Source organism: Cavia porcellus, unplaced genomic scaffold (genome assembly GCF_034190915.1).
Source record: "Cavia porcellus strain 051 isolate PalLab524CR breed Dunkin Hartley unplaced genomic scaffold, mCavPor4.1 scaffold_7, whole genome shotgun sequence".
NCBI classification, from domain to species: domain Eukaryota; kingdom Metazoa; phylum Chordata; class Mammalia; order Rodentia; family Caviidae; genus Cavia; species Cavia porcellus.
Window position 1 is genome coordinate 15359567 of NW_026947490.1, and position 25463 is coordinate 15385029.

The 25463-nt window shown below is 50.7% G+C and overlaps 4 protein-coding genes across 11 annotated transcripts in view; 3 read left to right on the forward strand and 1 right to left on the reverse strand.

Annotated features, from left to right (window-relative positions):
* Wdr62 (WD repeat domain 62) overlaps positions 1-7238 on the forward strand; it is a 46242-nt gene extending 39004 nt beyond the window's left edge. For 2 of the 7 annotated variants that reach the window (XM_013149830.3, XM_013149831.3), the window contains exons 22-31: positions 1765-1983; positions 3259-3386; positions 3707-3810; positions 4419-4553; positions 4855-4966; positions 5089-5230; positions 5311-5371; positions 5514-6200; positions 6702-6841; positions 6931-7238. In XM_013149830.3, the coding sequence (XP_013005284.1) occupies positions 1765-1983; positions 3259-3386; positions 3707-3810; positions 4419-4553; positions 4855-4966; positions 5089-5230; positions 5311-5371; positions 5514-6200; positions 6702-6841; positions 6931-7218 (2016 nt within the window). In that variant the 3' untranslated portion in view covers positions 7219-7238. The remainder of the gene's footprint in view (positions 1-1764; positions 1984-3258; positions 3387-3706; positions 3811-4418; positions 4554-4854; positions 4967-5088; positions 5231-5310; positions 5372-5513; positions 6201-6701; positions 6842-6930) is intronic. The other 5 variants (XM_063252632.1, XM_063252633.1, XM_013149832.3 and 2 more) reach the window with 5 other exon arrangements.
* A 5625-nt stretch (positions 7239-12863) lies between these two features.
* On the forward strand, positions 12864-15416 carry Ovol3 (ovo like zinc finger 3). Its single transcript, XM_013149721.2, has 4 exons — positions 12864-13286; positions 13366-13430; positions 14481-14682; positions 15163-15416. Exons 1-4 carry the CDS (start codon positions 13193-13195, stop codon positions 15396-15398), a joined length of 597 nt encoding a protein of 198 aa, XP_013005175.1. The 5' UTR covers positions 12864-13192; the 3' UTR covers positions 15399-15416.
* A 6-nt stretch (positions 15417-15422) lies between these two features.
* On the reverse strand, positions 15423-17259 carry Polr2i (RNA polymerase II subunit I). Of its 2 annotated transcripts, none has more exons than XM_063252642.1 (6): positions 16813-17259; positions 16584-16638; positions 16059-16108; positions 15906-15980; positions 15751-15802; positions 15423-15525 (listed from the first exon to the last, which is right to left on the reverse strand). In XM_063252642.1, the coding sequence occupies exons 1-6, from the start codon at positions 16869-16871 to the stop codon at positions 15463-15465; spliced, it is 354 nt and encodes a 117-aa protein (XP_063108712.1). In that variant the 5' UTR covers positions 16872-17259; the 3' UTR covers positions 15423-15462. The 2 variants fall into 2 exon arrangements, with proteins under 2 accessions (XP_063108712.1, XP_003467274.1); XM_003467226.5 differs by having other exon boundaries at positions 16059-16132; positions 16813-17243.
* Positions 17260-17415: 156 nt separating this feature from the next.
* On the forward strand, positions 17416-25118 carry Tbcb (tubulin folding cofactor B). The gene is made up of 6 exons (XM_003467225.5): positions 17416-17624; positions 17977-18120; positions 21733-21829; positions 22899-23090; positions 24609-24681; positions 24831-25118. The coding sequence occupies exons 1-6, from the start codon at positions 17511-17513 to the stop codon at positions 24943-24945; spliced, it is 735 nt and encodes a 244-aa protein (XP_003467273.1). The 5' UTR covers positions 17416-17510; the 3' UTR covers positions 24946-25118.
* Positions 25119-25463: the final 345 nt, after the last annotated feature.

The window sequence follows — 25463 nt, forward strand, 5'->3', positions numbered from 1 at the left end:
CTGCCTGAGCCTGGAGCAAGGAGCCAGTGATGCTGGTGTGGCAGGCCTCCTTCCCTTGCATGTTAGAGGTGGTACAAGTTCCTCCTGACCCCTGCTCAAGCAGAAGTTGCCTTTTGGGCCTGTGTCTGACCCACACCAGAGTCCTGCCTGTCCACTGCTAGATGGAACCTGCAACCTCCCCCCGCTTCTAATCACTTCTAGCCAAGAGTGGTGGTGCACACCTGTAATCTCAGCACTTGGAAGGCTGAGGCCAGACTGGGCTACATAGAGAATTAGAGACCAACCTAGTCTACAAAGCAAAACCCTGTCTCAGAACTTTTTTAAAAATCAATTTCTATGGATGTCCTGGATCATGCTGTAGTACTTGAAAAATAATTCCAAGGTGAGGAGAAGGGGGTTGTTGGTTTTTTTTTTTTTTTTTTTTTTTTTTTTGAGAAGGGTTTTGCTCTGTAGCCCACGCTGGCCTCAAACTCAGAGCAGCCCTCCTATCCTCCTACCTCGGCTCCCAAGTGCTGGGATGACAGATGTGTACAATCACATCTGACTTTACCTGGAGTCAAACTTTTATTGGGGACCTAAACACTGATTGGTTAGCCTTAAGGATAGGTTGGCATAATCATATCTTTTCTGGTGATGACAGCATAAATCACTATTAGAGGACCTGTGTCAGTGTGCTATGCTGGTTAAAATTTTGAGATTTTGAAGTAAAACATTTGTCAAATTCATGTCCCTAAAAAAATAAAATAAAAATTAAAAAACCAACAGGAGAATCCAAAACTCTGGGTTTAAGAGTTTCTTTCTGGAATAATATTGTTCCTCAGGTCAACACCTAAATGCTGGTACTCAGTCAGTCCTTGGACTACTCCTTGTCCGCATGTGTTATAGTCAGAATGACATTCAACAAATATTCATAGCATACTTTGCTTCTTTAAGCCTTCTACTTGAAGGCATACATTTAATCTTCACTGAGATAGGGACTTTCCTTATCTCTATTTCACAGACAGATCCAGAGAGGTTAAATAACTCGTCAGGGCTCACACAGCTAAGCATTAAAAGGTGTGATTGGCTAGGTATAGTGATGCATCCCTATAATCCCAGCACCCTGAGAAGCTGAGGCAAGAGAATCACAATTTCTAGCCCAGCTTGGTCAACTTAGTGAGATCCTGTCTCTTAAAGAATAACAAAGGGTTGAGGGTACAGTTCAGTGGGAAGACCCTGGGTTCAATTCCCAATGCCAAAAGGAAAAAAAAATTTTTTAAAGATGTAAGATTAGTGATTGACTATAGGCAGTAGGGCTCCAGAAGCACATTCTGAAACAGGCACCTTCTACCATTTTGGCAGGAGGTAACAGTAGGCAGGACTAGGGCAGGGCTGGGGAGGAGAAGTATCTGTATTTGGTGTGTTTAGACAGCAAAGCTAGTGGAATCTGCAGATAAATAGAACATGGAGCATGCAAGGACAGGGAAGAGGAAAGAAGGATAATGTGGCAGAAGAACTGGAAACAAAACCAAGGCAGGAAAGGCTTTAGGAGAGCAGGCCGAAGGAGTCAGGAGTGAGGTTTTCAGCATGTTAATAGCTACTAAATATCAGTGGGGATACAGCACAGCTGCAGAAAAGGAAGGTTTGGGCTGGAGGTGTATTTCTGGAGATGTTTCTGAAAGGTGTTTAAAACTAACAGACTGGATGAGGTCCATACAGCGTCCACAGCCCTCCTTGGAGCTGGTAAGCACTTGGCTGGCTGCCTGATCATCCCTATCTTTCAAGCTAGGAGATGATGACGTGGCAGATGGTGCAGCCTTCCATGCCAAGCGCAGCTACCAGCCACATGGCCGCTGGGCAGAGCGGGCTGACCAGGAGCCCCTCAAGACCATCCTGGGTGCCCGGGACCTGGATTGCTACTTTACCCCCATGAAGCCCCAGAATCTGGAAGACTCCAATCCGGGCACAGTAGAGCTGCAGAGCCTGGCAAACCTGCTGAATGAAGTAAGTCCTGCCACCCAGACTGGCCTGCAGCCTCTGCACCACCGTGACTGTTCACCTACTTGGGGCCTTGACACTGCTGTTTTAAAAACAAGGCTGACTGTCACATTCTAGGGGTGTGGAGAGGGTTATAGGACATGGTGGTGGAGAAAACAGTGGACTGCTGGCCTGGTGCACAGTGGGCCTCACAGGGGAGATACAGTCCTTGGGAATGGGCTGCTTGCAAGTTGGAAATTTGGGCTCTTAAAACACACACGCATGGGGCTAGGGATTTAGCTCAACGGCATAAGCACCTGCCTTGCAAGCAGGCAGTTATGAGTTCAATCCCTGGTACCGATAAAAAGTTAAAAAAAAAAAAACACGCCCCACACACACCCACCAGAGACTTGGGCCGGAGAACAGAACTATTCATAAGTGGGGGCATTTGAGTAAGTAGAACCTCCCTGGCTGTGTGATCTGACATGCATTTGCTTTGTTAGACCTGATTTCCCAAAAAATGGTCATACCAAGGTCCTCTGCTACAAAGGACTTACGTTTTTGTTTTTTGATTGGGTGTCAATACGTAGGCCATGCTGACTTTGAACTTGCTATGTAGCCAAGGCTGGCCTCACAACCCTCTGCCTCAGCCTCCCAAAGGGCAGGGATTATACGCATGTGCCACCAGCCCCAGCTTTGTGTGTGTGTGTGTGTGTGAGAGAGAGAGAGAGATACTGGGGACAGAACCCCCAGTGGCTCTGTACCAGTGAGCTATATCCACAGCCCTTTATAATTTTTATCTTGAGACAGTCTAACTAAATTACCCAGGCTGGGCTTGAATTTGCAATCCTCTTCCCTCAGCTTCCCAAATGCTGGGATTACAGCTGTATATCACTAGGCCTTGTTTGTTTGTTTGTTTGTTTGTTTGTCTATTTATCTTGAGACTCTCTCACTAACTTTCTGAATTTCCTGGGCTAGGCTCTAACTTGTGCTCCCCTTGCTTCAGCCTCCCAGAGTGCTGGGATTACAGGCATGAGCCACCATGTTCAGCTGAGCTTCTCTGTTCTCGAATATCATGTGGATGCTGGGAGTTGGGAATCTTGTCATGTTTGGGCCCACACGTATTCCCAATCTGTGTGGGGAGCGCAGGGGAGCAGACACTTGGCTCAGGCCCCGCTCGGTATCCAGCCACAGGGCTGCCAGCACCACTCTTATACATGTGCTGCTGTTGGTGTTACAGCCGGTGGCTGTGTGGGCCTGGGTGCCATGACTGCCTCAGACGGCTCTGCTCTTTACCCCTAGTCCGAGAGTCCCCAGGATGATGGCTGTGGGTGCCCCTCCTTCCTGCCCCTACACAGGGAGTCACTGGAGGCCAGCGAGCTTGTCATCTACTCCCCGGACACAGAAGAGACACTTACAGGAGCAGACAGGTAGGTTCCCTGTGTAAAGAAGAAGCCCCTTCTGATAGGAACCCCTGCAAAAACTGCTCTCTGCTCAATAAGTGGGGCTATGAATGTGGGAACAAGCAAGGCCCAGATAGGGCAAGAACCAAGCCCTGTGGCCTCAGCTACAGGCTCAGGTCCCTTGGTCCCAGATCGGGTGCCGGGAGCCCAGTGGAAAGAGGAAGCATTTGGAGGAGGCAGGAGGAACCACAGCATTGTTCCCAGCAGGAACAAATGTGATACCAAGGGGTTTAGCATGCAGCCTGCTTGTTAGTCACCAGTGTGACCCCCTCCCCTTGGCATTGCAGCAAATACTGCGAGAAGGAGGTAGAAGAAGACCCTGAAGACCAGCAAGGGGACTCCTACCTCAGGCTGTCCTCTGGCAGCTCGAAGAATCCAAGCCCACCTACAAGTGAGTAGGGCAAACGGACCCTGTGATGATCTGTCTGTTCAGCTAGGTCCCACTGAGGGTGACCTTGACTCTGTCCTCTTTAAGCCCAGAGTGCTGAGACACACTCTCGGCTATTACCTGAGGATTCTGAGCCCCAGCCACGAGCAAGAGCCCAGCTCTCTCACCATCTTGCTGGCTGGTCCATAAAAATAGGCAGTATTATCACCCTTCCTGTCTATATAAGGACACAAAGCCTAGAGCAGCAGAGCCCAGCAAGGCCCATAGCAGGGTGTCCTGACCCACCTTGGCTCCTTCAGACATGAGGGAGCTAGCTTTGCCACCATCCCCTCCTCTCCTCTACGGTTCACCATACCCAGGCCCCGTGAGCCAGGGAAGCCAGGCACATGGGAAAGGGCAGTGCTGGGGCCTGGACAGTAGATAGTGACAGTATATAATAACCCCTGGCCCTGTCAGCCCTGAGCCTCAGTTTCCTAGCGTGGAAGTCAGGAGCCCTTCAGGGTGTGTGGCAGGTGAGTCTTCCATTCTCCATTGGTAAGTGGCAACTGCCATGACTCATGGTGTTGATAGTTTCTGTGTTCCCTGCCCCTCCCTCCCGATACCTCTCCCAGGATGCTCCGGTGCAAGAGAAGAGTCCTCTAAGCCTGAGGGGCCTGGTTTGGCCAAAGGCTCCCTGCCCCAGACCCCTGAGCAGGAGAAGTTCCTCCGCCACCACTTTGAAACACTTACTGACAACCACCCTGAAGGTAGGATCCAGCCCTGTGCCAAACCTGCCTGGGCTGTCTGTGCAGTGCTGAGCAACATGGGTGTCCTGGAGTAGAGCTGCCCCTGGTGGGGCAGGTGACAGCCAGAGGGGGGCAGAGGCGCAGACCTCTCATGGTCTGAGCTGCAGTTCTGCCTCTCCCTGTTCTGTTTTGGTCGTGTGTGTGTGTTTGACACCTGCTGATGGGGGTTTCTGGAGACCCACTGGCTGGCCTGTGGATCTGCCTGGACCTGGGGCTGGTTGGCCAAGGGAATTCTCAGAGCCCTGTGGGCATCTCCCTGTAGAGCTGTTCCATGGATCCCTGGGAGATGTGAAAGGCCCTGAGGCTGAGGACTTTTTCAATCCGCGGCTGAGCATCTCCACGCAGTTCCTGTCTCGCCTCCAGAAGACATCTAGGTAGAAGTAGTAATCCCTCCCCTCCCAGCTCACTGTGCCCTGAGCCCCCGCAGAGCTGTGACTCTTAGGCACCCAAGGCAGACTGCACAAATGTCCCTGTCTCATCAGGCTTTCTCCTCCAGGTTCACCCACTCCTTCCCTCCCCGGCTGCCTCTGCACCTCATGAAGTCTCCCGAGGTCAAGTCCACAGGCCGAGGGGGAAGCCAGCCCAGAACAGAGCCCCTGAGAGCAGGTACTGGCTACACCTCCCCAGAAGGGACCAACGTGAGTACTGGGGTCACCTCCTTAGCACACAAGGCTGAGAACCAGGGGGCTCTGTCCTTACCTCAGAACTGTGCTTTCAGGCCCCCTCTAGGGGGAAAGCTGAGGAGCCCCTGGCAACCCTGGGAGCGTGGTGCCCACTGAGTGAGTGCCCCAGTCCCAAACAAACAGCTCTCGGATCCCCAATAACCAGTGGGAGGTGTCCATTCTGCCTGCAGCCCCAGGCAGAGCCCTGCCCCTTAGTTTTGTGGGAGGTATGAGCATGATCCATCTATTTGCTTTACAGTGTCCCGCCCAACAGGCCTGGCACCTTGTGTCCCTTCCTCCTCCATGCTGTCCACAAACAAGAAGTCTCTGACACCCACACCTGGAGTATATACCCCTGGCCTGGCTCAGGGTGTTCGTGCCCCCTCCACCTGTTCCTACATGGAGACCACCACAAACCCTCTGGTCAAGCTGTCCCGCAGTGTCTCCCTTGAGGACAGTGAAAGGTCTGTCATGACTGAGCTGGCCAGGCCTCTCCGTAGGCCTTTATCCATGGGGGAGCTAACCTCCCAGGGCCACAAGCTCCCAGCTGTCACTACCATGGTGACACCCAGTTCTGTCAGTGAGGGCCAAGAGTCTGCCCTGCCCTCCCTGGGCAACTATGAGGCCCGAGCTAGCCTGAGACTGACCCTGTCTAGTGTCTATGACAGGCTTCTTCTGGCCCCATCCCTTCTGGAGCCACCTACCACATGTGTCTGGTCCCAGGAGCCTGTGAACACCCAGCCTAGTGTCACTGTCACAGCAGCCAGCTTCCTTACCCCAAGCCCTGTGGATGTGAGCACCCTAGGGCTCCACAACTCTGCCCTTCTCCCAAAGCTCCCAGTTCCATCACCCCTTATCCCTGCTGCCCACTCCCACAACCCCCAGCTTCCAGAAGCCAGGTCTGGGGTCCCCAGTACCACCACCTCTGTCCTGGAGCCCTCACATGGTAAGTGCCAGCTTGGGGCAAGGTGCTCATTCCCATGCTAGTTGGCTCAGCTCCACTTGACTGTGCCATTCATCCCCTGACTTGAGTACTTAATGAGCACTTGAGTACTTAATGAGCCCTAGATGTCTTCCTGGTGCGCTTTGTTCCAGCACCAGGGGACATGGGACATGCTGGGGAACAATAGAGAACTAACATCTAAATTAAGGGAGATGAGACAACCCCTAAGGAAATTGTCACGTGCATCATAAAATAATACAAGCTAAGGGCAGAAAAAGAGTTAAGGAGAGAAAAAGAATCGGGGTTGGGCAGTGAGTTCCTGCCATTTAAACAGGATGATGAGAGAAGACTAAAGGGAGAAAGTTACCTCTAGCAGAAACCTGCAATGGAGAAAGAAGGGAGCCAGGGGGACTGAGGGATGTGATTGCAGTTGGCCCGCCATGTAACCCTCACAGCCCAGCTAGGAAGCGCAGTGTCTTACTCCTTCCCTGCCTTTGCCCCCAGATGTGCCCCATCTGATCCACAGCAGCCCTGGCTACTCGAGGGAGTCCACGCTGCCCACTCCCCTTGAGCTGAGCAGTGTGAGGACTGTGCTGCACAAGCTACAGACTGCCTTCCAGGAAGCCCTTGACCTTTACCACATGGTGAGCTAACAACCCAGGGCCAGGGAAGGCTGTGGGGCTCTCGGACTGCCTGGCCTGGCTGGCCCCTGACAGGTTCACATCCCTTGCAGTTGGTCTCCAGCAGCCGGATGGGCACAGGTCAGCAGCAGGCACAGACAGAGCTGACTTCTACCTTCCTGTGGATCCACAGCCAGCTGGAAGCCAACAACTTGCTGATTGGGACTGACAGGCCCCCATCCCAGACCCTGCCTAGCCTGGGTCCCCCACCCCCACCTACCCTGTGCCCACTGGCCAGTCCAGACCTGCATGCCCTGCTGGAGCACTACTCAGAGCTGCTGGTGCAGGCTGTGCGCAGGAAGGCTCGGGGAACTGAAGAAATAGGTATTTTAAGCAAATAAACTGACAGCTTGAAGTGGGAGTTCCTGATGCCTGTCCTGTCCATTCACAAAACCCTTCAGATGGATGTGAGGAGGGTGGGTTGAGGCCATGCTTGAGGGATTCGCCTGCAAACTAACATTCATTTCGTGTCAGGTCCTGTTCCAGGATTCTGGAAACAGAGGACATGGGAGCAGTAATAACAGCTTCCCACATTGCCTCTTCCCAGCTCCTTGAGCTGCTGCAGGGGGACCATGTGTGGCCCTTCCCTAAGAGTGCCCTGCTTCTGCTGCCTAAAAGCCTGTGGAACACTTGTCATCACCTTGTACCAATTGTGGTCACCAGTACCTGCATTGCTGCAGCACTGGTTCGTGGTGCCGGGGCCAGGCCCACACCAGATCCTGCAGGGTTCAGGCTTGTTACGGCTGATTGCAACATGGAAACTGAGGAGAGCCCAACAAGCTCAACCTCCACATAATCCCAGCAGCAGGCCCAGGCCATCCAGCAGCTGGCATCTGCAATTCCCTCCCCAGCAGCAGGACCGGGCCAGCTTTCATCCTGTGAGCTGCCCACTTTCTTACCAGCTCCTCAGGGAGCAGACAGTTGGCTGCATGGTGTGTCTGCTAAGATCACAGATGCCCCTGTTGCCCTAAGTCCTTATGAAAAGGAAGCCAGAAACCAGAAAAAAAAAAAAAAAAAAAACAGGGCAGTGCCCCCTCCTAAAGCACAGTTCCCCCAACAGTCACAGTGACCTGTGACGAGCTCTTCCCTGCTCCTTGTGTGGTCATGGACCACCAGAAACCGGCTGAGACCCAGGGTCTTGCCAGGGTCTTGCCAGGGTCCCTGAGCTGAGATACCTGTTTGTTAGTGGCAGAGCTGGACCTTTCAACAAGAATATACAGCTTTCTGCTGTCCTAACATATGATATACATTGGGACTAATCATGCACTTGTTCAGAAACCAGCCAAGCATGGTAGCATACACCTGTAATGCCAGCACTTGGGAGGCTGAGGCAGGAGGATCACCATGAGTTCAAGGCCAGCCTGGGCTACATAGTGAACTGAAAGTGAACCTGAGGAGCTGGGGATTTAGCTCAGCAGCATAAGCGCCTACCTTGCAAGCAGGCAGTCGTGAGTCCATCCCCAGTACCGATGAAAAGGAAAAAGACAAAAAAAAAAAAAAAGGAAGTGAACCTGAACTACATACCGAGGACTTGTCTCAAAAAACGAAGACAGAAAAAAAACAAAACCTCTTGTCAGCTCCCAGCTCACTGTTCTGCACTTAGGGGAGAGTGAGAAGCAGGTTAGGCAAAGCAGGTGCTATTGTGACACCTTCCAGAAAGCAGCACAAACATTGGGATTAGAGCCACACTGGGTAACCATAGATAGGCCAGGGGGTTGCCTGTGCTGGTTGAAGGCTCAGAGAAGGCCTTCCCTAGAGGAGAGCTGAGGTGAGGCTTAGAGGATATTTGGGGAATATATGTAGACAACAGCCCATGCAGAGGCCCTCGGGGTGATCACACATGATATGTAAAAACAGCAGAAAACCCAGGATGGCTGGAATGGGCTGAGCAAGGGAGAGGGCAGGAGATGCTCAAGGAGTAATGGGGGGCCCACTGGACAGGTTCTTACTGCATCAAGACATTTAAGCCCAATATATTTATTTTTCCCCCTAAACCCCTGTTAATGGTGTTTGGGGGTATGTCTAATACTGTTATTTCCCATAGCTCCCTGCCTCACAGGGCCCAGAACCTGTATGTAGGTCTGACCCTGCCTAGAGCCTCCAAGTCCACAGACCACCCAAGCTCCCCAATGCAAGTTTGGTGTCCACAGATCCAGGAGACCACTTGGGCCTCTGACCCTCATGGAATGACCTGACCACCCTGTATCACAGTAAAGGCTTCCATTTCAAGTAATAAATGTCTGACTTACAGGAACTCAAACCATGGAGACATTTGTTCCTCATTTATGTCACCATGGACTTGGTCTCTTCCTTTCTCACTCTCACCCACTGAGTCACTTTTCCCTTCCAGCTTAGAGCCTCACATTTGCAACACAGCTGCTATAGCATCCAGCATTACATCCTCATTCAACTAGGAGCAAAGCCTTGAAATAAGATACCAGGTAGCAGAAGAAATGTACAAATCTCTCCACAGGGGCCTCCTGTCATGGCTTATATCTTGATGTCCCCACAAAGTCTCATGTGCTTGTAGGTGGGGCTCTGGGGCACACCGCAGGAGATGGAAATTAGGTCAGGGTGCTGGCTCCCTCAGATCACACCTCTGTCATTGCTATGCCTGGAGCCTAGACCAAATCATGAGTGTGTGATACTGGATTAATCTGCTGATGGGGTTATGGCTGGATGTGATCCTGGGAGGTGAAAGCTGGTGAGAGGTAGTCACTGTGGGCATAGTTTGGAGATGCATATATATACCTCTCCCTCCTTAAGCCCTTCTGCTGCCTGCCTGCCATGGGTGAGCTCTTTCTCTTGCTGTTCCCCTCTCCATGCCCCCTGCACTGAAAGTAGCTGACGCTGGCCTGATGCCTCTACAAACTGAGCTAAAACAAACTTTCCATCCTCCTTCCATTTGTGGATGTCAGGTATTGTGTCTCAGCAATGAGGGAACAATGAAGACCCCTCCCTTTTAGACCAGTCACAGGAACCAGAAATGGAAATGTCTTCCATTTACTCTATCTCTCCCCTCCCAGGCATGCTGCTGCTGCTGAAATAAAATTGGCAGGGCTGGAGATTAAACTCAGCGGCATAAGCACCTGCCTTGTAAGCAGGCAGTCATGAGTTCGATCCCCGGTACCGATAAAAAGGAAAAAGACAAAAAAAAAAAAAAAAAAATTGGGATCTCAGCAAGAGGGGAGGATGCATTAGTACTTAACATCCAGCACATCTACTACTCCCCTTACGAGTGTCATATGTTTTTGTTTGTTGTTTTACCTTTTTTTTTTTTTTCCTTTTTATCGGTACTGGGGATCGAACTCACGACTGCTTGCTTGCAAGGCAGGTGCTTATGCCGCTGAGCTAAATCCCAGCCCCTGTTTGTTGTTTTAAACAGGATCTTGCTATGTAGTTCAGGCTGGGGTTGAACTCTCTATGTAGCCCAGGCTGGCCTTGAACTTGCAGAATTCTTCCCACACCAAGCTCCCAAGTGCTAGAATTATAAGTGTGCACTGCACCACCATGCCCAGTTCCAAGTACTGTGCTTTTTTTCTTTTTTCTTTTTCTTTTAACTGGGGATTGAACTTACAACCTCACACTTGCCAGGCAGGTGCTGTGCCACTGAGCTAAATCCCTGGCTACGTACTGTACTTTTAAGCATTAGAAGAATCAGACTGTCTTCGGACAAACCATATGATTAGGAAATCCCTGCTGGTGGTGGACTGTGTAGGCACACAGCTTGTGAGTTGCCAGGGTCACAGGTATCCTCATGGAATATTCCAAAGAGAGGTTAACAAGGGGATTCTTTAGCCAGCCGGGTGTGGTGGCTCATACCTGCAATCCCAGCACCTGTGATTCAAGCACAGCCTGAACTACACAGCAAGAGCCTGTCTCCGAAAACCAAAGCAAAGGAGCAGCCAGGGACCAGGGAAGCCATAAGGGCTGGTAGAGTCCCCCAGGGCTGCTACCTGAGGGAGTGCATACTACCTCCAAGTGCAAGGTACAGAAGAGGAACAAGAAGCCAGAAGCTCTAGGCCCAGCAATGACATAGGTGCGACCTGAGGGAGCCAGCACCCTGACCTAATCTCCATCTCCTGCGGTGCACCCCATTGTTTAGGGCCTATGGGACGCCAAGATACTTGGAAGCCCAGGTAAAACAGTCCACCAGTCAACAGAAATAGGACCTAGTTGCCCCAGGTGGGCACAAGTCACCTTCCAAGGAATAGAAAGTGCTCTCCCCATCTATGTGCAGGTTCATCCCTCACTGCTCTGACCCTGTTGCTACACATCTACTCTTGACGCCCCTTTAACAGAAGCTGCTAGGACAACTCCCAGATACTGGGCTGCCAGGCCGTCATCAAGCACCCGGTGACAGCCACATGAAATCCAGCAATTGTGAGATAGAGACATGGCTTAAAGCCCTATTTCACAGGCAAATCAGCTGAGACCTGTGGCTTGCCAAGGCAACCCTCAAGCCGTTTGTGTTTTGTTTTGTTTTGTTTTGTTTTGATGGTACTGAGGATCAAACCCAGTCTTTGCATGGACCTATCTCACCAACCCCTCCCTGTATAATTTTTTCTTAGACAGGTACTCACTAGGTTGCCCAGCCTGGTCTTGTATTTGTGATCCTCTTGCCTCAGCGTCCCAGAATGCTGAGATTATAAGCACATACCACACTCCACCTGGCACCCTCAAGACTTTCTAGTCCCCACTTTTAACACCATTTATATGTGTGCCCTTGCTAGACTCCATGTGAAGCACTCTCTGCACATGATCTATGGGGCTCTTCAATATAAGTAACAGGGAGACTCCTTAGTTTCATTATTCAGATGAGGCAACTGTAGCTCAGTGAGAAGTGACTTGGCCCAAATCCTACAGAGATGCAATGGCAAAGCTCCATGTGGACAGCCTCCCCACTGCCTCTCTTGCTTCCCCAAATGATCAGCAAGACTTACTCTCAGGGCATGTGAAGAAATGTTCCTCTAAAAAAGAAAAGAAAAGAAATATTCCTCTAACCCAAGTGTGATGGCAAATGCCTGTAATCCTAGCATTCTAGGAGGCTGAGGCAGGAGGGTCATAAATTCCAGCCCAACCTGGACGATTTTGTGATTTAGCAATATACTGTTTGAAGACATTAAACAGGGGAGGGGCTGGAAAAGTAGGTCATTGTGAAGGCCTTAGGTTCAAACCCCAGCACCAGAAAAACAAAACAAAAAACTATCACAACCAAATGTTCGTACTGAATGTTTCCTCTGCCTGGAACACCCTCTCCTCCACCTGAACCCTCTCTTTCAGGGGTCATATCCAATCCTTGAACCCCTCTGCCGAACCCCAGAGCCCCTCGGGTGTCTTGATCATTCCAGACTGTTACTGGTGTCTCCTTCATGGACTAAAATGTTCATTTCCAGGGCTGAGCTAAAGTTGGAGCTCAGAAATCTGTTGGGTTGGATCAACAGGAGGGGGCGGGACCAGAGGGGGGGGGATCTGTTAGGTAAATGAGAGAAGGCAACTGCATGGGGAGAGTTCAAAATTCTTAATGCCCAATTCAGAGGTCAGACAAGGACCAACTGAGAACAGAACCAGCCAGACTGCCAAGGAAGGGTCCTGGGAGCCCATTTGTGCCAGATGATCCCTTTTGGTTTCCGGGCTGTGGGAAGAGGAAAGTGGAGTCACTAAAGGCTGGACTGTTAAGAAACCAGTTTTTAAACAACTGATAGAGCATGAACAGTGCTTTTGACTACATCAGCTTTGGACATCTGAGGCTCAGAAGTTGTCTTACCGGAAGATGCATGCCCTGGATCCTTTTGCCCTTAACTGTTCGCTCTGCTGTCTTCCCTACATCATTTGAAAGAGGACAATCACAGCTGCTCCCTACCCACTTCCTCAGACAGCTGCTCTAATTTGAATAACCACAGGCTGATCGATGTCTGATGGTGACTGATTTGCCTGGCAAACAGATCCTCAGGTATTCTCTCCTTGTTAGTGCTGTGGCCATGTTTCTTTCTTGTCCCTAAGCCCAAGGGCTTATCCCCTTCCTTGACCGCCACTGGGGGGTCCTAGTGCTTGTGGGTCCCTGAAGGCTGCAGAGTTTCAAATTCAGAACCCTGGCCTGGATGAGAGAAAGCAGGATGAATGGCAGGCCCAGTAGAGGTAACTGGAGCCAGCTGTCAGCTCCCTGGGTTCCTCACAGAATTTGCATGAAGAGAATGAGGCTCCTCCATAGGTTCCCCCTCCTTTCCCACCTGGAACACTTGTCCTAGGGCTGAAGTCTGACAGCAGGGGGAAGAGCAGCTCTGTGTGCAGAGCCATCTTATCGTTGCTGAGGTGATGCCCCGTGTCTTCCTGGTCAGGAGTCGGCGTCCACAGCCACCCAACTGGGGCCACCTGCCTGACCAGCTCCGGGGAGATGCCTATATCCCAGGTAGGCCCCTCACTGGGCCTGGAGGTGTGCAGCAGAGGAGAGGCAAGGAAGGTACCACTTATCTGGTTTCTTTTTGCAGACTGCAGCAGCCAGGCAGGGCCACGAGTACAGCAGTCTTCCAGTCTTGGGGACCCTTGGGCATCGGTGAGTCTGCGGCTGGCCCAAAAGAGCGGGCTGTTTCATCCCTCCCCAATCTCAGCCCCTTAGACCTGGGCCTATTGGCACAGGCCCTTCAACCCTGGGTACTGTTCTCAGCTGGAAATGGTTTTTCTTGCCTTGTAATGAGCTGTTAGATCTCAGGTGCCTCATTCCCAGGGTATTCCCAGGATGGGGCAGCTTAGGCCCTGCCCCACTATGTCCAATGGGGCAGAGCAGAATTCCAGCCAAGTGGATGGTGATCTTCTTTATGTCAATGTTGGACAGGATGAAAGAAGCAGGCAGAGGATAGGAAACCTCTTAGAAGGGCTACTTCTGCAGTTGTGTGCATTGGAAGAACAAAGGCACAAGCTGGAATGAGAGTGTACTTAAGGTTATTTCAGTATTTATTCTTTTTATTTATTTATTTATTTATTTTATCGGTACCGGGGATCAAACTCACGACTGCCTGCTTGCAAAGCAGGCGCTTATGCCGCGGAGCTAAATCCCCAGCCCCAATTTCAGTATTTATTGAGAACCAAATATTTCAGTATTTATTGGGCACTATTCTGAGTATGGGGTATTTAGGGGAAGTAAGACTAAAATCATTCCTTTATGGAGCTTATTCCCCTGGAAGGGGCTAGCGACATACAAAATGAAACTAGGAAAGTGTGTTAAGAATGTGTTGGAGGGTAGTACTTGCTATGAAGAAATGAGGCTAGGGTTTCCACTGTGCATTATAACACACACCTATAGCTCCACCACTTGGGAGGTTGAGGCAGGAGGATCATGAATTTGAAGCCTGCCTGAACTTCCGAGCAAGACCTTCCCAAAACACAACAAAAAAGAGTACTGGAGTTTCCCAAAGGGAAGACCCTGGGGAGAGGATGGAAGTGCCTCCGTAAGTCACAGGCTCCTGGTCCTACCTGGCTATAGGTACCCTGTAAGCACTTGTAAGAACATCAGTTTGCCAAGTAATAAAAGACTGGGCAGGAAAAAAAAAAAAAAAAAAAGACTGGGCAGGGTCCAGTGGGGCTAATTCCTGTATTCCTCTGGCAGGTCACACAAGGAAGCCTGGCATCTGCTTCCAGGAGCCCGGGAACACTTGGCTGCCCTCTCTGCCCCAAGGCCTTCCCGCTGCAACGCATGCTAACTCGGCACCTCAAGTGCCACAGCCCAGCACGCCGCCATGTGTGCCGTTGCTGTGGCAAGGGCTTTCATGATGCCTTCGATCTCAAGCGTCACATGAGGACTCACACTGGTGAGCTGTGACAGGGACAGGAGCTGTTGGGCCCCGGGCAGGGATGGTGATGGAATGAAATGGAGGAAGGTGGCCGGAATACAGTTGCCAGTGTGTGCATATAGGCCCATGACACAGCTAACAGGTCTGAGATATGGGGTGCCTCACACCCCAGCAAGAGGCTGTAACAACATCAAAGGAGGGGCCTGATGAAGGTGGGTGCTGGTTCAGAATTCCCAGCATCCCAAGGATGTTAAGGATCATCTCCCTCTCTGCCCCTCTTCCAGGGGAAGGAAATTCCTGATGAAGGAAAGTGGAGACACAGGGGTCTGGTCCATGCTTGCACTCTGTGGAGGTAGCAGGTGATGGATCAGGAAGGGAAGAGTCTCATAAGCTTGGAATAGAAACAGTAATGCTCACTACTAGAAAACAAGGTGAGGAGTCTAGTCTAGAAGCCATTGCTCTCTTCGCCCTGCCCTTTCTCTGTACCTCACCTTGCAGGAATCCGGCCATTCCGCTGCGGAGCTTGTGGGAAAGCTTTTACACAGCGCTGCTCCCTTGAAGCACATCTTGCAAAAGTGCACGGGCAGCCAGCCAGCTATGCTTACCGCGAGCGCCGCGAGAAGCTGCATGTGTGTGAGGACTGTGGCTTCACTAGCTCCCGCCCAGACGCCTATGCACAGCACCGCACCCTGCATCGTGCTAACCGAGACACTGTACCAGTGTCCTACCCATGAGGCAAATAAACACAAGAAACGCGCTCACAGTACTTAGCATTTATTACAGTGAAGGCGGGACGAGTCATTCGGTCCAGCGGTGGCCGCAGTGTGGGGCAGTGCATACATAGTACAAGCGCATAGCATCCTGACAGAAAAAGATACAGGGTCAGACAAGGTCTGGACCCAAGACACAATACAGTATGAGACCCTCCACTCAGCAGGACCTCACTCTAAAAGAACAATCAAGGAATCTTTCCTAGTTGGCAAGGGTTTTTAGCTCAGGATATTGGAAAGGCAGGTTCATCCCAATACTGGTATCTCCCACCCTGGGAAGGGCAGGCTCTATCTAAGAAGTTATCTTGCCACCCACCTCAGCACGGGCACTGTGTGACTGGAAGAACACTGCCTCCTTGTGGCCGCACCTGAAGGGGATGGCTTAATCACTGAAGGCTTGATAAGTCCTTCCTCCTCCCTGTGCCTGTGAAGATGAACCATTCCCCCTCCCCCAAACAGCTACCCACTCACTTCTGACACGGGTGGTCCTCGGTCCGTGGCAACGTGGGGTCCTGGGACACATCAGCGATTATCTGGGTTAGCTCGCTGCAGGGAAGGGGAAGTGAATAATGCTTTTCGAGCTACCCAACACCATCTCCTCAAAACCCAGGTCCCATCACTCACTCCACTTCATGTGTAATTTTGTTGACGTAGATGCAGCTGTTATCGGCTTCCTGCTGGTAATCACAATTCCGGCACTGCGAGAGTGGCAGAAGGAGGGGCGGCACTGAGAGACCTCCCCCACGCCACCCTCGCACAAGCCAGGTGTGGTGGTGCAAACCTATAAATCCAGGACTTGGGAGGTCGAGGCAGGATCGCTACGAATTCACGACCACCCCAGGCTACACAGTCTCAAGCCCAGTCTTAACTACATAGCGAGACTGTGTCTCAGAAAGCAAAAAATAAGAGATCCCAGCAGGACTGGAAGGGAAGTAGGGTGATCCCTGGAAGAGATGACTCGAGATGAGTCGCCTTGCAGGTAGACAAGGCGGACTCACTCGAGGAATAGCCAGGGGGAGGCCGGGACACGATAGGAGTGAACAGGGAGTTTTGAACAGGGAGTTTGGGTCACGTTGGGGTGGCCACGTAGGGGATGGGTGGACAGGTTGGAGATCACGCGGGCGGGGAGTCCCACGGGCTCGCGCTCACCGCGTACAGCAGAATACGGTTCTCCTTGTCCTCTTTGGGGTACAGCATATTGTTACTGTGGGGAAGGAGAGGTCATAGGTCAACCCCGGAGTTATTGTTTTTTTTTTGGTACCGGGGATCGAACTCATGACCCTGCACTTGCCGGGCAGGCGCTTGTGCCATTGGTCTATATCCCCAGCCCCCGGAGTTATTCTTTACTTCCTTTCCACTCTTGTTTCCGGGGCCTTACCATTCCTGGCAGAATCGAATACCCACGAAGCCCGGCTCGTAGGTCCCGTCGGGTTCCATAGTTACTCAAGGGCCGCAAAGCCTTCCGCGCTTACTCGGCCGCACTACAGGTCGCGGGAAGAGTCAAGATTAGCCGCTGCGCCAAAATGAGGCAGCTGAGCATATGCTTCCAGTAGCTTTTTGCTTCCGGTCCCTTCGCGCTGAGATCTTTTGATATCCTATGGTATTTGCTTCCAGTTTATGGAACTCGCCTCTCCAGTTTGCAGGACGATAGAAGCGGGAATATTATACACAACATAATCCACGAGGCGTTAAACGCAAATATAAACCATTTGAAATGGCTTCAGGCTATTGCACATGCGCCGAGTTTAACCTTCAGGAGCCTAGATGTAACTCCTGCCAGTCTTCCCTTGTAGCTTCAGTGCTGTCCTGCCTACCCTTGCGTTTCCCTGTGCCTATTGAAAGACCCATAAACCACGAAAGACCTTTTGGGATTGGTTGGATTTACCCAAGAATCTGGAAAGCCCTCTTCCTGGTTGAGGAGAAAGGATGACGGCGATTGGCAGGCCCTTCTAGGGGGAGCGCACGGATTGGACAAGGCCGGAGCAGGGGGGTGGGTCTGATAGCTCAGAAGCGGTGGCTGCGGAGCTGGGGTGAGGCGACTGAACTGGGCTGCGGGCCGCTGCAGGGCGCGGCGAGATGGAGGTGACGAGGATGACAGCCCCAACAGTGACCGTTTTCATCAGCAGCTCCCTCAATAGTTTCCGCTCTGAAAAGCGGTACAGTCGTAGCCTCACGATCGCAGAGTTCAAGGTGTGGCCTTGGGGGCGGGGTCCGGAGGGACGTGCCAAAGAAATCGGGGGCTTCCCAAGTGCGGGCAAGGGCCTGAGAGCGCGATGGCGGGGCCGAGGATTATCTGAGGTTGCGGGGACGTCAGGCCTCGTGGGTTGGGGCTAGAGGGAACCGGAGAGCCTAGAGGGTAGGAGCAGGACCAAGGGAAAATCCCATGCTCCTTTGGGTAGGGGCCAGAGCAGAAGGAGCAGGGCCTGGTGGGGTCCTGAGTGATGAGTTTTTTGGGAGAAAGTTTATTGACACAAGGCGTGGAGCTGCAGAGTGGAGGATGGATCCCTGACAGGTTTTCTCCTCATCCTTCCCTTTTCCACAGTGTAAACTGGAGTTGGTTGTGGGCAGCCCTGCTTCCTGCATGCAGCTGGAACTGTACGGTGCTGACGATAAGTTCTACTGCAAGTTGGATCAGGAGGATGCACTGCTGGGCTCCTATCCTGTAGATGATGGCTGCCGCATCCACGTGAGGCCACCCTACCTGGGACCCCACACCTCATTCGTGTATTCACTCATTCGTTTATTAAGCACATACTTTGGTGTGCTTTGCCCTGTGTGATAACTAGTATAGGGCCTACCTTTTCCTAGTCCAGTGTGGTGACAGCCTAGTGTGGGAAAGGGAAAGCCTGAAGGACTGGGACCATGAGAAAAGATGCCTGACTCCACCTGGGAGTATCAGAAAGAGCATTTTGGAGGAAGGGACACTTGAGCTGAGACCTAAAGGATGAGCAGAGAACAACCCAGGAGAAGAGGTAGGAAGGGCATGCCAGGTGGAGGGAAGAGGGTATACAGGCTATGAGCTGAGCCATGGTGAACAGTGAAGCCAGACAGATTGGGAAAAGCCACAACAGAGGACCTCTGTGTGATCAGCGTATGCCATTCCTTCTGTCTTCAGACACCTCTGCCTCTCATCTACACCAGCTATCTTGCTCCTTAGAGGTCCTAGGTGAGCTCCACCTTGGGGCCCTTGCATCCACTGTATATATGCTCCACCTCAGTAGTCACCCCCTCTTTCCAGTCCTTACTTAAAACATCACATGACATCTTCACCAGCCTCAATAAAACATTTTAACCTCATCCCTTTTCCTATATTTTGGTATATTTTAGACTTTTACCCTCAACTCTTACCATCATCTAATACAACTCTGGATTTTTATCATTGGTCTGGTTTGTCTTCTGCCTCCCTGAATAGAGTGCTAGAAGGGCAGACTGTTTCTTCTATTTGCTGTCATGTCTCCACCACGATGGAACAATACCTAGAACAGAGAATACTCAGTGAATCATTGTTGAATGATGAATTGAATCCATTAAATAGGACTGGGAACATAGTATAATTATTTTCATTTTGCAAGTGAGAAAACTTAGTTTCAGCAAATGGAATTTACTTTTTCTTTTTTTTGCAGTGCTGGGAATTGAACCTAGGGTGTTGAGCATGATAGGCAAGCACTCTACTCTTGAGCCACATCCCCAGAGGAATTTACTTTGTTTGTTTGTTTTTGTTTTTTTGAGACAGGCTCTCGCTATGTAGCTCAGGGAGACCTTGAACTCACTGTGTAGCCCAGGGTGGCCTCAAATTCATAGCAATACACCTCTCTCAGTCTCTCAAGTGCTGGGATTACAGATGTGTGCCAACACACCCTACATAAGTTACTTTCTTAAGAATTAACAGTCATAGGGGCTGGGGATTTAGCTCAGCGGCATAAGCGCCTGCCTTGCAAGCAGGCAGTGGTGAGTTCAATCCCTGGTACCGATAAAAACAAAAAAGACAAAAAAAAAAAAAAAAAAAAGAATACACAGTCACTAGAATTTTTTTGTTTTTTTGGTAGTGGTACTGGGAGTTGAACCCAGGCCTTTGCACTGAGCTATGTCCCCAGTGCCCTCCCCATTTTTTCTTTTGACACGGTGCTTCACTAAGTTGTCAGGCAGTATTCTTAGACTTCCAATCCTCCTGCCTTCGCCTTCTGAGTGCTGAGATTATAGGCATGTGCCATCATGCCCAGTTTGTCTCTAGAATTTTGACCTTAATCTATTACTCAGAACTGATTTTTTCTTGTTCATTTATTCATTAACTGTTGATTGCATCTTTGTGGTACCAGGAATTTAGTGGTGAGCCACATCTGAGAAGGTTTCTGGTTTACCTTTTGTTCATTGTGTGAGGCAGAGATAGCCAGATGATCACAGAACAAAATGTAAAAAGTCAGTGGAGGGCTAGGGGTATAGCTCAATGGCTCAGTGCCTCTTTGGCAAGTACAGGGTCCTGAGTTCAATTCTCAGTACAAAAAAAAAAAAGTAGAGACAAGGGCCATACATGAGATCTGGGAGCTTAGAGACTATGTATAGAGACCCATGAGTGAGATCTGGTAGGGTCTCCTAGAACAAATACTGCTTAAATAGAGACCTGAAAAATACAGTTAACCAAAAAGAGGGACACAGCATAAGCAAACACCCGAAGGCAGGCGGGAGTACAGTGGATACCAAGGACCATGTCAGAAGGTATCCTGGCAAGAACTCTGAGCTGTGAGGACCTTATTGTGACTCCATTGTTTGCAGGCTTCCTTAGGCTGTGGGTAGGAAGAAGCCTAGAGGACAGGAGGAGCAGGGACACCAGGGACAGCTGCTGCGATGGTGCACATGAAGTGATGAGGACAGGACCATAGCAGGTGCAGGTCAGGACTCTGCTGGGCCTAGACTGAGGCTTGGGGCTGACACAGGTGGCCTCAGCCTAGGGCTGTGAGCAGGTCAGGCCTGCGTAGTCTACAGGTCTCACACCGAGGTGATATGGGTATACAAAGATCTCTGATGTCCCCACTCCAGGACGGTTGTGGGACCTCAAGGGGTTTTTGTATTTTTCTAGGATTCTTTTTTAGTTTATAAATACCACCTACATTTATTCTTAAAACAATAACCTCAAATTTAGAGAAAAAGCACTGACGTAGAAAATAGAAATTCTTAGTGATCCTTGACCTAAAGATAAGGACCATTTCCCTTTTGCCGTGTTGTCTCAGTGGTTCAGGCCAAACACTGGGGGTTTGTGCTTGACCTATTGAAACCCTGTCTGTTTCCCTCATACCTACATCCTAGCACAGATCCTGTGAGCTACACCTGTAAAATCTGACCAGAATCTCATCTCTTCACCTCCACCCAAATCCCCAAACCTGGCCCAGCCTGTACCCTCTCCTGCCACTGCCTCCTCTGGGTCTCCTGGCTCCCATCCCTGCTCCCACAGTCTGTGGCCAGAGAGAGCCTGTGGACCCTTGAGTCACATGGGAGCCATCTCTGCACCTCCAGGTAAACTCCAGAGTCTACAGCAAGCTGTTGTCCCCAAGCCCTGCTGGGCTCACTCCACCCACACACCCACACTGCTCCCCACTCTGCTCCCGCAGCAGGGCCAGTATGCTTCTGCCTCTGGCCATTGCACCTTCTGACACTCATCCTTCAGGCCTTGGCTTAATACCGTGTCTTTTCTGAAGCCTGCCCTGACACTTCTCCATGTTCTTTAGCTTCTTTTCTGTTAGATTTTTCTTCTTAGCTCTTACTCATCACCTGGTTCATTTGTTTATGGCTGGTTTGCTTTAGGGCAGGAGCCACCTATCTTTTGTATTATGTCCCCAATGTCTGTTGAAGGTCCCACTGGTGCCTTGCGGGAACTCTGTAAGCAGTGAGTAACTGAGTATTAGGTGGCACCAGAACAGATGTTCCAGGATCTGGAGAATGGGACCAGCCTTAGAGGAGCCAAAGGGCCTTACAGGGGCCCTGAGAGCTGTGAGGAAGCCTGAGCTCTGTTGGTGAGGTTCAGTGACTTGAGGACCATCAGTGATGTTGGTGCATGCGTGTTGGGGTATTGGGGAGTAGCTACAGCTCCAGAGACTTAAATGGGTTTGAGAAAGGGGGACTGGTCAGTGTGGATATCTATACCTGTCCTCTGCTGAGCACAGGAGAGGCGAGACACCTGGATGGAGGGAGGTGTCTGTTCCCAAACTGGGGAGGCCTGAGTCTATAGAATGCTGTTGTGTACAGCTGCACCCCAGCATCCCAGACCTCCCTGGGCAGACTCTGATCCCAGCTTCCCTCACCACAGGTCATTGACCACAGTGGTGCCCGCCTTGGAGAGTATGAGGATGTGTCCAAGGTGGAGAAATACGAGATCTCACAAGAAGCCTATGATCAGAAGCAAGGTAGAAAACACAGAGGGTGGGAGGGATGAACCATGTGGGGCTGAGAGCCAGTGTATATGGGTGGAGGGGGCAGGTGGGACAAGATGGGCATCACGGGGGGGTTGATGGAGTGGGCAGTTGGGATAGAGGGTTTGGCAGGATGGAGCAGGGTAGGGTGAGGGTGGTGGGGACAGACGGAGGTCTGGGGTAGTCATTGAGGTAGACAGGGCATGTACAGGGACTGGGAGCTGGGAGGTATGGAGATGTGGGCAGGCACATGGAGGCTTGGGAAGGTGAAAGTGGGATTGAAGGGAGAGGGTTGTGGGGACAGGATGAGATGAGGCATGGGCTGGGCAGATGGGATGTGGGGCCAGAACAAGGTAGGATATGGACAAGGCTGTTTGCAGTCAGTGCAGGCCTCTGGGCTCTGCTCAGAATGTGGGTGGGAAAGACAAGGGGTTTCAGGGACTGGATAAAGGTGAGTGGGACACTGGAAGGAGACATGTAAGAAGATGGGGAGCCAATCATGGTGGCAGCACATGGCTGTAATCCCAACACCCAGAAGGCTGAAGCAGGAGGATCATGACAATTTCGAGGCCAGCCCGGGCTACATAGAGAATTCAAGGCCAGACTGAATACGTAGCTAGATGTCCTGTCTCAGAACAACAGTCTGGGTGTGGTGTTGCAGGCCTGTAATCCCAGCACTCTGGGAGGCTGAGACAGAGGACTGCTGTGGGTTTGGCCAACCTGGGCTACATAAGCAAGCTCAAGGCCAGTCTGTACTACATAGTGAGACCCCATCTCAAAGCCAAAAAACAATAATGACAAAATAAGTAAACAGAAGATAGAGTCATGTGAAGGGCCAAAGGTAGGCAGCATCCATTAGTTTCTGGATTCTAAGGGGAGGCCCCAGGAGTTCTGGAGAGACTGAGGTTGCAGTGGGAGCCTTCAGGGGCTTGGATGACAAACAGCCCTTTAGGAAGCTGTTATTCCCTGAATGTTGGCCCCTCGTAGTTGGAATGTCAGCTCGTGAAATCAGAGACGGAGCCTCAGAGACCAGGTCTAACCCCCTTCCCTACCTGGCCCACAGGCACCGTTCGCTCCTTCCTGAAGCGCAGCAAGCTTGGCCGATACAATGAAGAAGAGCGGGCACAGCAAGAGGCCGAGGCCGCCCAGCGCCTCATCGAGGAGAAGGCCCTAGCCAGTACCATCTCTGTGGGCAGCCGCTGTGAGGTGCGGATGCCAGGGCAGTCCCCTCGTCGGGGCACTGTCATGTATGTAGGTACGTGGCCCACAGAACCACAGGGTCCCGAGGCGGAGAGGTACACATTCATTTAGTAGTCTCTGAGGTGGGCAGTGCCAGGGACCTGGTCCTTAAAGAGCTCCTTATCTTGACAGTCACAGGCCAGGGTACTGGTGCCAAGGAAGTGGGAAGCACAGAGCCAACACACAGCTCAGTCATTAAAGGGTGTAGTTCAAGCCAGTGCATCTCTACAGAGGGGTGAGGCAAGAAGGTTGCAAGTTCAAGACCAGTCTGAGTGTCTCAGAAAAACCAAAAATAAAAAAGTATAGGGTTTATTGTTTTTTAGTGTATTCACAGAACTGTACCATTATTGTCACAGTTTCAGAACACTGTAAACGGTATCATCCTAAGCAGCTACTTCTTATTTTTTGTTTGTTTTTGTTTGCTTGTTTTTTAAGAGGGCCTTGCTATGTAGTTCAGGCTGGCCTTGAACTCACTATGTAGCCCAAGCTGGGCTCAAACTCGACAATCCTTCTGCCTCAGCCTCCCAGTCTGGGATTACAGATGTGTACCATCACACCCGGCTTGTATGATGAGTTTTTATATGGACATTTTCATTCTTCCACATAGGAATGGAGTCGATGGTTCACGTGGTAGTCTATGCTTAACCTTTTTTATGTGCTTGATGTTGGGTGAGGTTCAAGCCACTTGCACACACTAGGCAAATGCTCTAGTTCTCAGCTCCTTTCCCAGTCCTGTTCTTAACCTTTTGAGGAAGTACCAGGCTGTTTTCCACAGCAGCAGTGTGTTCTGCGTTCCCACAAGCAGTGAGGCCAATTGCTTTGCATCCTCACCAACGCTTCCTCACCACTCATTCCAATGGGTGCCAAGTGGAACATCATTGTTTGTGTGTTTGTTTTGAGATGGGGTCTTCTGTATTCAGGCTGATTGTGAATTCATGGGCTCCTGTGACTCTTATCCTGGCCTCCAGGGTATCTGGACTACAGATGTGCACCTCTATGACTATTTTTAATTTGCACTCCGATGGCTAATGATGTTGAACATCTTTTTATAACTTCTTGGCCTTGGTATATCTTCTTTAGAAATATCTATTCAGATCCTCTGCCCACTTTCCAATTGGGTTTTTATTCTTGTTGGTTATACATTATTTGGCTAGGAATTCCCTAACAGTACCACCCAGTGTGGTTCAAACAACAGAAATTGATTTCTCACAGTTCTGGAGCTGAGAGTCCAAGGTCAGTCCATTGGCAGGTGTGCTTTATCCTACAGCCTTCTCTAACAGTGTAGCAGCGCCATCTTCCTTAGGCTTTTACAATGACTTTTCTGGCTGACAGTGCCGAGGGAATGGGGCAGGGGAGCAAGGAGACAGCAAAGAGGCTGCCATCCTGGTCCCAGCAGGAGATGCAAAAGGTCCTAGGTGCAAGCAGTGGAGTAGCAGGGGATGGTTTGGCAGGACAGGCTTCCTACTCAGTGGGCAGCACTGAGTGTGGGACGAGCTGTGTCCAGAGGTTTCACTGGGATTTCTCCCCTGGGCAGGACTCACAGATTTCAAGCCTGGCTATTGGATTGGTGTCCGCTATGATGAACCATTAGGAAAAAACGATGGCAGGTAACAAGTTGTTCCCACTGCGACACGTGCGTGTGTGTGCAACTGTACATGTGTGTGCCTGTGTGTTGCTGGGCGAGCCTGCCCAGTGGTACATAGAGTGGGAGTCATGGTGGGGTCCTCTGAACACTGCACCCCTGCCTGCCCTGCAGTGTGAATGGAAAACGCTACTTCGAATGTCAGGCCAAGTATGGTGCCTTCGTCAAGCCATCAGTTGTGACAGTGGGAGATTTCCCTGAGGAAGACTACGGGCTGGATGAGATGTGACATCCAAGAAAGATCTCTCCATTCCAGCTCCTACCACAGCCACCCATTCATTGTCTCTCCCGATGTGTGTTCCCGTGGCCATCCCCTCCTGACCCCATTTTAATTTTATTTCTCTTTCCCCTGCCATTGATTTTTTGAGATTCATATATTAAATTCATCAAAAACCTAGGAAATACATGAAGGACTGAGTAATTTTAGAAGGGTTGGGGAGTTGGATCAGTGAGGGTGAAATAGAAGCCTGAGCAAAGGCGAGGGTGGGCAGGTTGAGTATTTGGCCTTGAAGGGGCAGTTGGAGACACATCAGATTGTACTTTGTCCTTTCCTACTTAACAAAGGGGTTCTGCTGCTATAACAAAAAGGCCCAAAGTAATACTGGGTTAAACAAGTTGAAAGCTTAATTCTTTTTTTTTTTTTTTTTTTACTTAATTCTTTTTTATATGAAGTTTCATGCAGTCACCAAGAGCCACCAATTTAGTGATCCCAGTGTGTCAGGGGTTAGTTTCTTTATCCATTGTATG